Source organism: Ursus americanus, chromosome 20, assembly GCF_024610735.1.
Source record: "Ursus americanus isolate L20-20 chromosome 20, mUrsAme1.1.p, whole genome shotgun sequence".
Classification (NCBI taxonomy): Eukaryota; Metazoa; Chordata; class Mammalia; order Carnivora; family Ursidae; genus Ursus; species Ursus americanus.
In genome coordinates this window covers 36,788,564-36,806,078 of record NC_142146.1, presented here as the reverse complement: position 1 = coordinate 36,806,078, position 17,515 = coordinate 36,788,564, and the positions used below count along the sequence as shown (strand labels likewise).

The window sequence follows — 17,515 nt, the reverse complement described above, 5'->3', positions numbered from 1 at the left end:
AGATTTCTTTTCTTCTCCTTTCTTCCACCAATGGTAGCTTTTTACATACTTTATTGAACCTTAATTTTTTTTACTTAACGCGTATCTTGGAGACTGTTCTATATTAGTACAGCATAAGCTTCCTCCTTTTTATAGCTGCATAATATTCTACTGTATACATAAATTATAATTTATTTAACCAGTTTCTTATGGACATTTGGATTATTTCCAATCTTTTACTAATAATGCCACAGTGAATAATCTTGTACACAATTCTTATGTGGGCAAATATATATCTATTGGATAAATCCTCCCATGTGAAATTGTTAGGTCCAAGAGTATATGCACTTTAAATTTTGACAAATGTTGCCCAATTCCCCGTTGCCAGGAATTCTATCAATATACACTCCCTCTCCCAGGGTATGGGGATGCCTCTTTTCTCAAAACCTCAACAGAATATGCTGTCATTTGGGATTTTTGCCAGTCAGACAGGTGATAAATTCTACCTTAGTGTAGTTTTAATTTACATTTCTCTTGCCATGAAGGAGACTGAGTATGTTCTTATGAGGTTAAGGAAAAATCCATCTGTATTAACTTTCCCTGACCTGACCTGGTTGTCTTTTTGAGTTCCCTGTTCGATGCCTGGACTCTAAAAGGAGGTTGGTATCCCATGAGCACTACTGATGATACCGACCCACGTAAGTTCCAGGTAATGGGTCCCTAGCCAACCGAGAGCTTAGTCTTTGCCTCCTTCGACTATCACTTGTTTCACTACTACTGTTATTTGTTTACCGTCCTCCTTGAGGCCACCCCAGCTTCCCTCACTTAGGCCCCCCTGGGCTTCTATAGCGCTTATGAAACGGTAGCACAATGATTATAGTACGGTGACCGTGAGCACACTGAGGACAGGGGCTCCAACACTTACCCCTGAATCCCAGAACCTAGCCCTAGTGCCCTGTAATCCTATTAGATGAATGAGTAAATGTTCCCCCTTGGCCCACATTTTGCTCAGTGTCATCCCCGGGTTACTCCCCAGAAAGACTTTTTCCTCCATGGTCTTTCCAGTGAAGGCTCTGTGGGAGTCATTATCCACGCTCACTAAGCCCTGCTCTCCGCACGCTCAGCGTCCGGAGGCTGCGCTTGCCCTCGGCCGTCTGCCGTGTGGGCGGGCCACGTGACTGCTGCTGGCCAATGAGGCGAAGGAGGAAGTGAGGCGGGGCTCCCGGGCTGAGGCCCTGAAGGGCCCTGCGGGATGCTGCAGCCTTTTTCTTCCTCCGCTTTGGTGGCTGTTCTAGGCAGAAACCCCACTCCACCTCCCGGGCTTGATGGAAGAGAATAATAAACTTTTAAGCATTAAACCATAGCGATTTTGGAGTCTTTTGTTACTGCAGTGTTTTAGCCCATGTGGAAAAACTGAGCCCTTCCCAGGCAGGATTCTCACCCAAGGCTATGTGGCATCTTTGAAAGATCATGGGCTGCGTGGACTGCAGTGCCCCAGTTCCAGTACAGCCTACAGAATACAACTTCGGATAATTTACGTCCCCTTTCTGGACTTTATTTCCTCATTTAAGATAACGGGGATATTAATATCTACCTGTCTGGGGGCTTAAATGAGATAATGTGTATAATGAATCTAGTGCTTAAAGGGTGCTCAGTCCCAGACAGCTTTTATTACAATTCTTAACACTGTAATTATTTCTGCACGGAGTCTTTGCCCACACAGGTACCGCTGCCTTCACTGCTGATCTTTCCCTATGACCCACTTCCCTTCTGCCCCCATGCCCTGCGCAGGGTCTCTCTGGGCTGGGAGGGCTGGTCACAGGCACCAATCCCTCTGTTGGGTGTGGGAGTTCCCGGATATACGGGCAGGTGATGCCACAGTCATCCCCTGAGGTGGCTTCTCCCTTGCTGTGGAGGACTCACTCGCTGCGTGTGCTCAACCATAGAGCTGCCCTGTGCTGAGTGTTGCACAAATCATCCCTTTCGGATTTGAACAGATTCACCTTCATTCTTCTAAAATACCACTTATGTTCCCACACAGTCTGCCTCCCTACCTTCCCACAGCCCTGCCCTGCACCATCCCTGCTACAGGAGAGTCTCGGTGCTGTCTGTCTGCCTGCCTCCCCCAGGCAACTGGGAGCGCCTGGAGGGCAGGGTCTATTGACTTCTCCTCAGGGTCACCACAGGGTCTAGCACATGAGAAACAGGGGACAAAACGATGAGCCCTGCTGGGGAGGCTGATCCAAAGTTCACATAAGGGCTAAACAGGAAACCCATGGGCTGCCTGGCTGGCTCAGTTGGAAGAGCATGCGACTCTTGATCTGGGACTTGTGAGTTTGAGTCCTATGTTGGGTGTAGAGGTTTTTTTTTGTTTTTTTTTAAGATTTATTTATTTATTTGACAGGGGCGGGGGAGAGAACACAAGGAAGGGGAATGGCAGGCTGAGGCAGAAGGAGAAACAGGCTCCCCGCTGAGCAGGGAGCCCCATGCGGGCCTCAATCCCAGGACCCTGGGGTCATGACCTGTGCCAAAGGCAGATGCTTAACTGACTGAGCCACCCAGGTGCCCCAGGTATAGAGATTACTTAAATAAACTTAAATCAGACCGTTCTTCCAGAAGGCTGAATCAGCAGCATACTGAGGCAATCAGCAGGGGGTGCGTTCCCACCGCAGCCACCTAATGAGAGGACAGCTAGGCGAGGTTTTCCATCTCCAGTTAATACCCTGGTCTGGCTGCCCGCGCATCCTGAGGGCTGCCACAGGGCGTGAAGGTGGGTACTGGCCTAGCCATCAATACAGTTCGTGCAGGATCAATAAGACCTTCCACCAAAGTAGGTTTTTTTGTTTCGTTTTTTAAAATTGCAGTGTTCCCAGCCCTGTGGCATGACTCAGCGTAAGTGTGTAGAACACAGAATGGAATTAGCATTATCACAGGGACAGGAGGTGGCTTCCTGGGAACCCAGCAAAGGGCGATGCACTCATTGTCTTTTGGAAAGCTGTGCTATGGCCACGGGGATTCCTTTCTTTGCGCTAAGAAGCTGCTAGACAGAAGGCCTTTGGGAATAGTCAGTTCTCCCAGAGGGTCAGCCAGTGTTGCCAGGTACCTAGCAGGCTGGGACATCAGTGAAATCCTTTTCCAAAGCCCAGGCCTGTTCCTCAAGGGAAAGTTGGCTGTGGCACTCCAGGTACCTTACCCTTCTCTTGGACACCTGCCAGCCCCTCTGGGTTGGGCCAGATGAAGACTTGCCACATTCAAGGCTCCTCTGCCATAACTGCTGCCCAGGTTTAGCTTTCGAAAGAAGCTGGCACAGCGGCAATGCCAAATGCAAGGCCAGCCCGCTGGAGAAGGGACTGCGATCTGTTGAGAACCTATTTATTAGGTTTGCTAAGAGAGATCAGTATCTATGTATCTCTATCTGTATCTATCATCTCATTGATCTATATATCTTTTCTATATCTCTATATATCTAATATATATCTAATACATATCTAAATATATATATATAGATATAATATACATCAAATCCAATTCCCACAACACGAAATACTTTATACATGAGGGAACTGGGGCTTAAAGAATTAAATTACTTTGCCCAAGTTCACCCAGCTAGTATTTGTTCTATGGTTTGAACCTAGGAATGCCTTGTCCCAAAGGTCTTACACTTTCCCACTCCTCCACACTGTGGACGTGACTAACTGGTAGGCACGGCACTCTGAAAATCAGAACAGGGGATTCTTCGGGAATGGGGCTATTCCACAGTGTCACAGTGTCTTGTAGGGGTATGAGACAGTAACCACCCCAACCGTTCAAGGACTCCAGACACGTGGGACAAATATTCAGAAATAGGCATGATCCAGGGGAAAGCAAGTGAAAAGAAGAGGCTGTGCTGGGCCCTGCGAACAGATGGGAAGTTGTGTTAATTGCAGGAGGCCCTCGCTTTCCTTTGACTCGCCAGGGAGGAGGGAGGAGGCCAGGAACCAGGAAAGAGACAAACAGTCATTATTCAGAGATGAAATGAGGGATAAATGGAGGAAGGGCAAGAAAGAAGGAAGTTTGAATCGTTTCAAGAATGCCTTCTAATCTAAGTTGCTGGTGTGGAGGAAAGAGCACAGACTTATTTTGGGCAAGTCCCTGAGCCCCAGTCTCCTTATTTCTGAAATGGGGCCATAACATCGAATCTGTTGTGAGGAGTAGAGATAATGAACTTAGAATGCCCCCAGTAGGGACACCATGAATTGTGTGTCTTATCATTAACTGCCCCCGCAGTGCTCTAGTTCTTGCCAGCTGTGCCCGAAGGATGGAGAAGGATCCTCTGCGCTGACTGGTTATCAACAAGTGGCATCCGGAAAAGTCGGAAGAGCCGTGGCACCCCCCGTGGCTTTGTGAGTCACTCAGTTCACAATCCCCTCTTTTCACAGGCCCTGGCTGCTCTGCAGAGATGGCATGCCTCTTAATTTCTCATTCTGAGACTGTGTGGCTTTGCAGTCCAGTATCTTTGCTTTATTTGTCCTGTCGTGCTTGAATCCTGAAACGGGTCTCATGGGACGCTGCAGAGCAGATCCACTGAGGGGCAGGGCACAAACCCGGAATCAGACAGACAGGAGAGGGTTGGAGGACAGATTTCTGCACCACTGGGCTGACAAAAATGCCAAGGAAACAACTCAAACAGCCGGTCAAGGATCAGACCCCAGGTTCTGCATGTGAGGGTGCCGATATGAAATGTGCCATGAAGTAGACTGGGGGAAAGTCATCCTTTCCAATATGAGGCAGTCTTGCAGCTTTCCTTCAATGACAGGAGATTAACCACTGAGTGCACCTGCGTGTGTGTATTTAATGTTCTGGAAAGCCATTCTTGCCCTGCCCTGTCTGTGCACTCCTCCCACCTTCCCCCTCCGACCCAGTCTCCAAAGGGAGCATCCTAAACTATGCTCCTGCCCAGATCGTGGCCCTTTGCCTGGAGTTCTTTGGTGGCTCCCTGTTGCCGACAAGAAAACATGTCAATGCCTGAACATAGTTTTCAGGGCCCCATGATGAAGCCCGTGCGTAACTCTCCGACCGCATTTTCTACCTTTCCTCCTGCAATTTGGGCACTGTAACATTGGCCTTCTCGAAGTTCCGGTGCACACGGTGGGGCTTCCCAGCCCTCTACCATCATTCATGCTCTCAGATCTGCCTAGAATGACTACCCAGCTCCCTACCCCTGCCTTTCTCCTGGTTGATTCCTCTCCATCCTGAAACATTCTGCTTAGACCTCACCTCCTCCAAGAAGCCTTCCCTCATTGCTGCTCCTCAGGTTCTGGAACTCTGGAGCAGCACCATCTGGGGTTCAAATTCTGGCTCTGCTCATTACCAATTCTGGGATCGTAGACAAGTTTCCTTTCTCTTAATGTCCTCAATTCCTCATGTGCAAAACAGGGATGTTCGTGGTAACTTTGCCAAAGGCTTGTTCTGGGCTTGAAGGATTTAACACCCACAAAGCATTTAGAGCCCAGTCTGGCACTTGGGGGAGCCTCGGTGCTCAGTCTCATTGCAGCTTACCACATGGCATTACAAACGCCAGCTTGGGCCACCGACTTCCCTGAAGACAAAAAGCTGGGCATGTTCAGCTTTGTGTAACCGCCCCCCCCCCCACCGCCATCCAGCCCAGAACCAGTACATGGGTGTCCATGTCATGTTTGCTGAAGTGACCGCAGCTTAAAGAAAAGCATGACATGCTCAGGTCACCAGCCCCTCCATAGCTCCCCATGTCAGAGCCTCACCAGCTCCACTGGCAGTGAAAAGAAAGGTGTTGTCTGTGGGAGGGGGGCCTCCCTGTCCAGGAAAGGTAGGCCCAGGGCAGGAGGCTGGTAGAAGATGAGGGTGTGGGGGGCAACCTCTGCTCTGGTCCCACCATCCTTGGGAAATGGCCCATAAAGGAAACCTCCATAGCTGGGGAAGGGGGTTGGCTCGTGGGGTTGTCCTGTGCTCCAGGAGGCAGAGAGTGGTCTGCCTGCTCTCACTGGGGTCCGTTAGGATTGAGCAGGGCCTACAACCCAGCTCTTGGCTCAGGTTCCCAGAGGCTCCCTGCTGGTAGGAGCTCCTACGATCCAGGTGAGGCTGGAACTCTCCCTGCCCGTGGGGCGAGGAGGTGGGCAGGGCGCTCGCCCAGGACATTGAGCTGTGTGTGTCCTGCCCCTCGGGAGCACTTTTCTCAGAACGCAGCTTTGAGTCTTTCGGATCATTTTATTTTGCCTGAATCTGCTCACATTCCCTTCGCCAGAGATTGCTCAAAGCCCAATCTGTGCTTCAATTTCACAACCTGAGACCCATCGACCTCCGTATCTGCTTTCTAATTCCAGCCCACCCGGGCTGACCTTCCTTCCTAATTTATATTTAACGTGGCCAAACTTTTCATTCTATTTTTAAATATTTTCGAAATATATTCCCGCATGCTGCTTCTGTTCCTTTGGCAAACAAACAATAAAGCCACCAACCAAGGCAGGAACGGCTGAAACAGAGCCATTCCCCTCTGGTAGATAGCGAACCCGCCTGCTCCTGTGCAGTGAGCTGATGATACGCAAGGGCTCCATCTAGGAATTTCGGGACACAGCGGAGGTCCCCCAGGGAAGTCACGGTCACGAACCTCCCCACCGGGCCAGCACCTTTGCCGCGGCACCATCTCTGCGCAACTCGACAGAGACCCCATTTCCCGAGTGCGCAGCCGCGGGGCAGCCTCTGCCCCCTAAGCAACTCCTTCCTTACCTTTATTCCTTGGCCGAGGCTTTCCAGGGAACTAATGTCCAGTCCTTCCTTGCAGGCCTGCAGGCAGGCGATCACCTTCTGACTCTCCATTTTGCCGGGGCGGATAGTGAGACTGGCCAGGCTGCCGTGGAAGAACTGAGCAAACCGCGGTTTGGCGACTTCTCCTCCTGAAAGTGAAAGCAGCGCGGTCATTTGCCCTGTGGAGACTGGGTCTGAAGCACCACTTCCCGGCACGGTCTAGAGCCCGGGGGACCAAGGGCTGTGTCCCCTCAACCCGAGCTTTTCCTGCAAGGCCGTAAGCTCAGCGGCCAGACTCTCAGCAAGAGGGCATTATCTGCCGCCAAGACCTTGGCGCTCCCCAGCTGCGCCTGACTTAGAAATCCTGCGATTCCTGAATTGCCAACAGCTGCCTTCAGAGGCGTGAAGGCAGAAAGGACCCTGGAGAGTAGAGATGGGAGGGAGAAGGAAGCTGTCACTGACGAGGGCCTGCTGTGAGCCCGCTGTCTGCTAGGGACTTCATCTGAGCAAGCCTGCGAAGAAGGGATCCTTGCTTCGTACTCACGCCTGAAGAACCCTGAGGCTCAGAAAGGTTGAGAGACTTGCCCCAGGATGCACAGCTGAACGCTGGCGCTGGTCCTCCACTCCCGGTCTGTCTGACTCCAAAGCTAGCGTTTGCTTCCCTACATTCCACAGAGAGGTTGGCAGGCAGTCGAGGAATCCTGGAGCCCTACTCCACGGGCGCTGGCTCTCTTGCAATGAACTGATTTCGTACCCGCTTAAATTCAAGTTCTTTGGCATATACGGACTTCCTTGATTCCATTCTACCTCTGACTTTCTTCTCTTTGCCTTCTTGTTTTCCACTGTTCTCTCTACGGGCTGAGCTGAGTCCTGTCTGAGCTCAGGCCTGCCCTTCAGCACAGGAAACCGTTCGCAGCTGCTCATGTCAAGGCCCCTCTTCCCATTTTCTCCCTGGTTTTCTCAAGGTCTCTAGAGTAAGAGCTCCCCGCAGGTCCATTTGAATCCTCACCTCTTCCAGGAGGCCTTCCCCACCGCCGTCGCTGAGCACAGGCCCCTTCCGCGTCCGGGTAGCCTACACGGGCAGACTAGCCTCGATCTTGCACTTCCGTCTGCTCAGAGAGGTAGCGGGACATGGGAGAAGGGTGGATGTGGGCTGAACTCCAGCTTTGCTAACTCCCTGGGAAGGTTTGTAAACCCCGAGCCTCTGCTGGCTTGTGGGGGACAATTGTGGGTTTTGGCTCCTCGTTCCCCTGTCCCTCTCAGAGGGTCCTGCAGCCTCCCCAGGACCCAGCTCCTGCCCTGCATCCCAGGTGAAGCGTGTTCCAGTGAGACACCACCCCAGAGGTTAAAGTTCCGGCCATTTCTACTCGAGTGACACCGCAGTGGCTTCTCTGCCCTCCACAAGCCACTCTGTGCCCGCAGAGCCTGGTGCTCAGCTGCAGGGGGCGGAAGGCTCTCCCCGGTCACTCTACCTCAGCCCTGGGGTCCTGGCTGCTCCTCATAACTGCATTCTTGTATTCTTGAGAGTTCTCTGTACTGCTCAGTAGCCGATCCTGTGTTGTTCCAAATCTCTACTGTAGTTAATAATTCTCTATATTCATCTGTGGAAATCGCAGTGTGGTTTTTCCTCCGTGATTGAGGCCACACCGATACACCCTCTATGTCGGCACGCACACCTGTGCTCACACCTGTTCTTTTTCACGCTGAGATACCACCTCCAAGCCGCTTGGATTAGGCGAATCCCATGGTCCTTCAAGGCCGCGGCGGCCTCTGTCCCCTGCTTGTGCACACAGACCTTTCACGAGCCCCCTGTCTACCACGCGCTGCCCTGTCCGGAGCCCCAGCCCACCGTGTCCTCCTGGCCCTGAGCCTCGAGCATGGGCCTCATTCGCACACACCCTCAGACCCAGTGTGGCGGACGGTTTACCTGCGTGGGTTGTATGTCCTCAGCAGCCTCTTACTGTGGCTCTCGACCTTGGCTGCGCGTTTTAATCGTCCGGGGAATCTTTAAAAAGTCAAACTGATTCCGGGGCTGGGTCCCACCCCGAAAGATTGTGACTTAATTGGTGTGGGGAGTTTCCGCAGCTCCTCCGGTGCGTGAAATGCGAAGTCAAGGTTCGGAATCGCTGGCTGTAAGCTCCTTAGGTTGGGTCTTCTGCTCGCTCCCGTGTGATCTTTATGCCACCCGCCGGCTTACTCTCGCTACCTGTCCCACACTGCTAGACTGTATTTGTTTAAGTCTCTCTCCTGGATGGCAGGGAGCACTCATGCATTATTCATTTTAATGAAGATGATACTGAGCCGAGGGCTGCACCAGGCACTTTGCATAAGTTGGCTCATTTATTCCTTTCAACAGCACAGGGCCGCTGTGTGGTCCCAGCACGCTGCCCCCTGCCCGGCACACGGCAGACCTCTCGTAACTGTTTCCCGAACTGAGAGGTGGTGCGTTAGTGCCAGCGGAGTAGTGGACGTCGTGGAGTCTCTCCGACACCCATCTCGCCTCTGCCCGTCCGTAGCGGAAGCCCAGAGGTTTGCGGGCCTTGACTTGAATTACAGGGATTGATTCTATTTAGTCACAGCTCAACAGGTTTTCCTGTTCCCCTCGCTCCAGTGACTGAGTCAGGTGTCGACTGCAGGGGAAGCCAGTCAGCGCCCGCATTCACTAAGCCACGAGGCTGGCCCAGGAGTAATCATGAGACCAAATTTAGGCCAATGAGATGAGAGGAGAAATTAACTGGAAGCCTTTGGGAAAAGGGCTTCCATTTTCTTCAGAAAGTTTCTGGAACCTACTCTTGCTCTCTTCCCCGGAGACGATCATGTGAAGAAGGAAGGCTTAGAGCTGCTGCAGCCATCTTCTAGGCAGACCAAGGCCAACAAAGGTGACACACGACAGAGGGCAGAGCCGGGATGGTCCTAGCAGAGGCCCGGGGGGACCTCCTCGCAGCTCTACCACAGCGCATCCTCAGCCGTGGGAGCCCATCACACCTTTACAGTTTAAGCCATTTTGACTCACACTGTTGCTCCTGCCACCAAAAACATCTTCACTTTGGAAGTGAAAGGAGAAGGTTCTATTGAAGTACTCAGTCCGCAGGGAACTCGAAACAGATCTGCCTTGGAGGAACGCCCTGACGTGGCAATGACTCGAGAGTGTGGGGGAGCCCATCTCCGGCCTTCTGATCTGGGTCCTCAAAGCCCCCATGGGTAAAGTACGCCTCAATGCCATTAGCATGGCTCTGCCCTAGCAAAGGGGCACTTCTGTTGACCTACGGAAAGAAGGGTGTGAACGTGGGTACGCATGGCAGAGCTGCCACTCTCCAGGGCATTTAGATGGTCACCTCTTCCCTGCTTTGTCCAGCCCCTGTCCCCTCAGAGCAGCAGACGCAGCACTGGGTACGCACTACGTCTCCAACACGGTGCCAAGTCCTCCTCAGACATCATCTTACTGAACCTTCGCAAGCTCTTGGGAGGGAGGTACTTATTCCGTAGTTACAGCTGAGCGAACTCAGGCTGAGAGAGAAGCAAGCAGCCCGAGGCCACACGAGTAGGAAGTGGTGCAGTGCGGGCCACTTGGGTGTGCGTACGTTCAGCCACGCGTGGGGCCAGCTGGGGCATCCTGGAGTGCTGGCCGGCCCCAGCCGGGGCGAGGCCGACAGAGAGCCCCCTCACGGGCTCCTCGCAGCTCCATGTCTAAAGACCAAACATCATGACTCTCTTGGATGCTAAGATATTTTCGTACACACCATCTTCTCTCAGCAAAACATTCATGTTCTGTATTTGTGATTCAAGAATCCCGGATCTGTGATGGACTCTATTTATTAGTGATGTGGCTCCAGGATATTGATTCAATTAGCACTTTGCAACAGGAGGCCGGTGTAAAATTTGAAGTATATTTGTACTCAGGGGTGGCTGTGATGCAGGATTTAAAAAATAATAGATACATTGAAAATCTGTTTCTTTTTAATATCTGGGGTGTCTTCATAAACCACATGGCTCCTCTGTTAACATGTAGACATAAACATGCTCGCGTATTATTTTAAGAAAAAAAAATAACCTGATTTCTTACACAAAGAACTTTCTCTCCATGTTTGCAAATGTGATTTTGGGTTCCTGAGGCTAGATCTGCACACATTTGAAAGTGTTTGCTGAAAGCCTAGCCTTCTGTTAGATTCAGTTAATTTTAAGATGTAGACCACGCTGTCTAGGAACTTATATTTAGTTGGGAGAATAAAGTATAGACACTGGGAAAATAAAAATATAAGAGTAAATTGCCAGTACAATACATGTTCTAAGGCAGGGCATGATTGATTTCCAACAAATGATACGGGTGCCGTGTCCAACAGGTCAGAGGGGAAAAATAATGGCCATTATCTATGAGGCCCTTTAAAACATGGCAAGTTCTCTCATGTGCTATTTTATTTAATACTTAAGTTGCAAGATAGTATGTTTGAGACCTTAGCCTCTATTCTTGTGATTTTTCCTGAGGCTTTCTCCCATCTTACCCTCTCTTAGACACATATCTGGCTTGTGCTCATTGCCACAGGGAGGGTTGTGACAAGAAGAGCAGATGGGCCTTAAAGCTGAGTTTCTTCCCCAGTTTTGTTTCCAGAAGTCTAAATCCTAGGAGGGTGAGGAAGATCTGGGTATGGATCCATATTTGGGGAAAAGTAGAAGAAGAAAATCTGGCTTCCCGCAGACAAGAAAATGTCACCCTCGACTAAGAGGGGGGCTGGCTGGGAGGCGGGGGAGGGGTGAGGCACAGGGATGCAGAGCGAGGCACCTGAAGCCGGCCGCCCGGGCTGAGCCTTGGCTGGGGAGCGCGATGCTGGAGGGGATGCTGGCCTGTCGCAGCTGGACAGACAGGCAGATGGACGGCAGATGGTCTTACGGAGAGAGCATGAGAAGCACAGAAGGTATTTTTGTGCCACTAAGTAAGACAAGGAAATACTGAGAGAGCTGCCAGCCCCAAAGACCATTAGTGACAGGACCAAAGAGGTGACACCCGCACAGGACGATGCCTGGAGGCCCCCCCCCCGACACCCTAGCCCACATAAATACCCCTGAAATCAGCTGGACCCAAGGAAATGGAACAATTTCCAACTTGCCAAGTTTAAATCTCCCCGTTCAGATGGAAGAGGGGTCCGAAATGAAACTAAGATGGGTGTGGAAAAAATAATTTTTCTTTGCGAATTCAGATTCCTACATGCTAAACTTCTAACTCCTTTTCCAGATGATGTTTTCAGAGTCCGATAACTGGCCCATGGCTACGCAGGCAGGAATTAGTGAAGCCCGGATTCAGACTCAGGTCTGGGTTGCTTGCCAGGCTTTGACCCGCACGCCACGCAGATGTGGTCGGGAGGGTTCAAAGAGGATCCCCCGGATGATGTAATAATTGGGCTGCTTTGGGAAGGGGGGGACTGGCTGGGCTGACACAACACTGGTGGAGAATGTCCGATTACACTGGGTTCTGTGGACACGGAAGGGCTTCAGCAGCAATTATTCTGAGCCAGACTTTGCCCTGGGAACAAATTCCCCCTCAGCTTTCCTTCACCTGAGAGCTGGGGCCCACCCACCTCAAGAACTTTTGAACCACTTCCCTCTAAGTGGAAGTAGAAGATCCGTGCGGCGTGAAGGTGCTGTCTCCTCCCTCCACGAGGTGTGTGCAGGACGCTGCCGCTCCTTCCCTTCCCGCTGTCCTTCCTGCAGCTGCTTCAGCTGAGGAACACACGGAGCCGAGTGGGCGCTGCGTTTCCCCTTGCTTGAGTCGAATGCTGCTCTACGCACGGCTTGTTGACGGGGACACCCCTCAATGAACACAATTTCATGGATGGCTGGGTATCAATTTTGAGCAATGCAAATGGTGAGACGGTCTGAAATCTTGCTTTCCCGCATTTCCTCATTTCGGTGATGGAGACACCCATGGAACGCAAAGACTAAGCAAAGTGTGTAAGAGACCCCCAGAAGCTGTAGCTTCAAAACCGTCCGCACAGCCCCAGGGCTGCAGCTGGAGGCTGCAGGTGACTTGTGGAGACAACGATCTGTGGCTGCAGCTGACCATGACCGTTCTCAGCAGGCTTTCCCAACCCTTTCCGTGTCTATGTAGCTGCCTCTCCAGCCTTTCCAGCAGATGTTTCATATATGGCATGTTTCAAGCCGCAAACTGTATGACTATAGATGACCCCCAAAACCATCTCTGTGGGGTTGGGGACCTGAATTCATGGAGGTGGAAGGGTCCTCATATATCATCCAAGAAATCCCCTTCATTCTCCAGATGAAGATCCGAGAACTACAGAAGCAAGACACTTTTCAAAGACCCAGAGCAGCAGGGAGGGTCTGGAATTCTCTTCTTCTAGCTCCAAACTCAACCCTCCCTACACTGTACCATGATGGGCCTGTAGTTACCTTTAGGCCTCAGCTTGACCTGTCCAATTTGTGGGAAAAATGCCCCAGGAGTTTACTCAAGTGATTTGACTCCAGATTCCAGAATCCTCTGGTCTTCTGTACTTGGATACGTAATATCATCTGGCCATACATTGTCTCTAGAAGCTGAGGTGGTGTAGCAGTGCAATTAAAGGTGAGGGTTTTGGTGGCAGAGACCTGGGTGCAAATCCAGGCTCTGTGTGGCCCTTAGCAAGGCACTTCTCTCCTCTCTGTTTTCTCATCTGCAAAGTGGGGATCCCGTTCCTATCCAGGCAACAGGGTTGTGAAAGGGGAAGGCATGCATTTAGCGCTGCGCAGTGTAGGAATGAAAAAATGGCAGCTAGTCGTAGGTGCAGCACGAACCAAGGGACTCAAACATGAGATGACATGACGTGAATTTTCTCTATCTTTCCCTTCAGGGGTCTTTTTTCCCCCTCCCCTCTGGTGTATCTCTCAGACAAGCAAAAACAATACTGTTTTTGCTCCAAGATCCTTGTCGAATTTTCTAATTAATATCATCTTATCAGAATAAGACACAAAGTTAGAATTACGACTCAGAGATACTGTGTTTCCAGATATGAATTTTAAAGCAGACTTCATCCATGTCTTCTTTAAATATGCCCTCATGTCAAATTAACTCCAGGGCCTAGAACAATCTTTTCTTGATTTTTTGATACAGTTAAAACTAAGAGACACCTTGTTAGTCATCCCCGTGTGTCACACCACAAACCACACACCTTTGTCAAAACAGCTTCAAAAATGGGATGTAATTCAACAAACGTTAGCTATTGACCTTCTCTACTGACCTACTGGAGTCGGGGGGGGGAGGCAAGGAGAGCCGAATCTGGGAGAGCGGATAGTCCTTGCCTTCCGTAAACTCATAGCCTAGCAGGGATGGAGACCTGCACCGGTAACTCCAACAAGAGATCTCCCCAAGAGTGCTCCAAGAACACTGGCCCACAGAGTGAGTTCCACAGTGAAACAAGATTGAGACACATGGGTTAAGTAATATCAAACAGATTGCTTGATTGGTGGGCTTTTGAGAGCTTTCAATAAAGTAACGAGCCTTGTGACTCTCCAACGTGATGGTATGGGGATAATTGACGCAGTTTCCCAGCCTTGACGGTGGCCTCCTTGTGGAATCAGAGCTTCCCGAAGGCCTCCCTGGGAAATGCCCATCGGAATCGAAGGCAGACTATGTTAACACATGCCTCTTTCCTCGGGCAAAAGAGACCCTAGGGATGTAGAATAATTTCAACCCAGACTTTATTAAGAGAACTTGTACTAAATTAGACCAACTTATTAAGTGAAGGCATGTACTCCAAGTCCCTGCACTAATTTGAGTGTCTGGTGACAGGACGACCTGGAAATGTGCACCAGATCTCAGGACCACATGTGGCTCCAGTTCCCCTCTGTCGGAAGATGACATACTATTGATTATTGCAACGTTCAGGGTTATTTCTGCCTTTTTATCCCACTTTGACCATTCCTGTTCTTTGACTCGGCTCCTCCCAAAACCACAGTGAGAGTTCCTTAACAAGAAGTTCTAATTTTTAGAACCATCCCTTTCTCTACCTCCTGTGGCTTTATTTGTTAAGAAAGGGGTAGGACTCAGCAAGACCAGGAGCTAGGGTAGAAGGTCTCCTCCTCTGAGAGCAGGATAGTGTCAGAGTCAGGAGCAGGCAGAGCTGGATGTTCTAGGAAGGCCAAGGTCTGGAGCCCTGGAGGAGAGACCCTGGCAGAAGTAGGCATGAGGTGGTTGCTGGGGATGGGTGACAAGTAGGGAAGCCTGTGATGAGATCCACAAAGCGTAGATGAGGATCGGGGAGGGAGCAAGGTGGTGGCTTCTTGACAGCATGCCGAGAGTTGTGTTTCTGAAACCTGGTTATCCACTTCCTTGAAAGGACCCACAATAGAGATGCTCTGGTTGTGGTGTTGGGGGACAGGCGGCCCGGAATTCCATTTGCTGGGGCATCTCCCTGAAACCCGGGAGCTCCCTAAGGCCCTGGTGTGACACAGTCAGCAGCCTTCCTGACTTGCTCCCAGGGACAGCCGGGTTCCAGTCTCTGTGTGGATGGGCCCAGTTTAGAGGTCCAGGGGCGAAGCAGGTGTGAGTACAGCAACTTTTATAATAGATCAGCAGAACTTGAATTTTTGTTGTTAGACATGGGTGAGTAGGAAATCTAAGGAAAAGAGCAAATTAATTAGTCTTTTAAATGATCTTCTCCTATGGCAAGACCCAGAGAGAGACAAGGAACCTTGAATTTGCCTAAAAGCAGCCGTTTCTGAGTTGGCGCAGACTGAGCTCAGCCCTGAAAGGGTCTGGTCACATCCTGAGAACGCTGACTCCGAGCACAGAGGTGAAGGCAAGGCAGTGTGCATTGGCCACGGAGGAGAAGAGGACTCTTCCGTGATGCGAGGGCCATCCTCGCTGCAAAAGCCCTTCTCTACAATTAAGATACATGCTGGAGGCTGTACTGGCAACATTTCTTAAGTATAAATGAAGTCTCTGTTTTCTCTTAATTACTGGAAAAAATACCAATGAAAATGAAGTTCCACTGATTACTCTGCCTTTCAAATTCACTCACAGGACACAGCAGGCTAATTGGGGCTGCGGAGCACTGCCCAGCCATGGCGCTGAAGCCCGTTCCCCAGAGCATCCGACAGGCAGCTGCTATCAAATTATTTTCTCTCCCCATTGTGAAACCCCAATTGGAAATTTCACAAATGGGAACTCGTTTCCTTGCCAACCTCAGAAGCACCTCAAAAGCTCCCCACAATTGCAGGCCCAGAGGCAATTAGAAGCTCACCCAGCGGGCTTATAATATGCATGTAAGTGGACTTCAGAAAGTTAGGAATATGCCGAATAAGGGCTGCGTCGTGGGCTGTCAATTTCACAGCACCGCGTCCGACTGCAAGGTTTTCTTCTGTGTTCTTCCGAGACAAAGCGTGGCTCCAAGGAGGATGTAAGTCTTGACGCGAATCCAAGCTCCTTCACAAGGCAGTCTGGCGTCTTATGGTCACAACTGGTCACAACTCCTCCTCCCAGCCTCTTCTGCTCTCATCCCAGTCCCCGTACCTCCCAGTGACAGGGAGTCGTGGGTACGCCTCTGTTAAGATTGTCTGCTGAACTCTTACCCGTCCTATAAAGCCCAAGTTTCAAGCTTCTTAAGGATTGTCTCCTATGCTGAAAATTTACCAATATATCATCTTTCCTCTCAGGAAAAATACCCAAATCTCCATGGCTCGAAAGACTGCATGGTCAGGGTCCTGCCTACACCACAAGGGCCATGTCCCAATACTCGTCTTCTGACTGCCTATTCTCCCACCTCACTGACCTTCCTTCTGACCTGCAGGTAGACCCAGGAGAGCAGGGTCCATGTGGGAGGGTTCATCCTGGGGAAGGGGAGAAACATCCGTGCTCGCAAGGAGCCACGGGAAGGCTTGCGTGACAGAAGCCAGAGCATACCACGTTTGCAGACTGTCTGCCGTGTGGGGCTGAGGTGCAAGGAGCAGAGAAGGGATGGAGGAGGGGACCAGCAGATGTTCTCCAATGGGTATATTTATTCAACTGAAACATGCCAAGCATGCTGCATGTACCTATCACCTCTTCCTTATAAGGACAAGGGCGGTACTAGCCTGGTTTGATAGATGAGAAAGTAGTTACTCAGGGAAGTTGCAGATTCTGCTGGGTGCATACAGCTAGGAAGTGGCAGGATGGGGGTTTGACTCACATTCAAAGTTTTCTGACTCTAAAGCCTGAACTCTTTTCCCTTGTTCTGTGGAAGGTCACTTAAGGGAGTACATAGCAAGGGCTTAGCAAGTGGAATGCAGGGCTGCTGTGGGTTCTTGATTCCAGAGCTGACAGATGTGTCAGAAGGTAAAGGCCCTGCAGAGTTTACACATCAGCTTCTGCATTTTCCCAAACACATAATGACATCAACAGAATGGTCAACTAGCAATGGGGGAACAAGCCACAGTGAGGAGAAAACAGGCTTTGAAGACGTGGGGTCAGGGAGGTTTGGCTTTCCCCCCTGAAAGCCCCTGGTTCTTTATCCACATGTCAGGACTCCTAGCTCTTTCTCACAGCACTGTAAATACCCAGGTATGTAAAGGGCCTCCTCCAACCCTGGCTCTTAAAGTTCCGGCCAGGAAATGACGTCAGGCACTTCCACTCATGTTTAATTGGCCAAAGCAAGTCATGTGACCCCGCCTTCCAGCATCCCTCTGGGAAGGGGGTGGAAATACTCCGTGGTGAACACCCACGTAGGCACTTTCTCCTACATTCTTTTAAAATAAACCTACACTTTGGTTTAATGTTTGAAAAGCATTTTTGTGAAATAGCTTTTAAATAAAACTC

The 17,515-nt window shown here is 50.6% G+C and overlaps 1 protein-coding gene across 1 annotated transcript in view; it reads right to left on the bottom strand.

The window, feature by feature from the left end:
* Positions 1 to 17,515, bottom strand: part of CLSTN2 (calsyntenin 2) — a 615,182-nt gene that overhangs the window by 38,392 nt on the left and 559,275 nt on the right. The window contains exon 10 of the mRNA XM_045791881.2: positions 6,721 to 6,887. Coding sequence (XP_045647837.1) covers positions 6,721 to 6,887 — 167 coding nt within the window. The remainder of the gene's footprint in view (positions 1 to 6,720; positions 6,888 to 17,515) is intronic.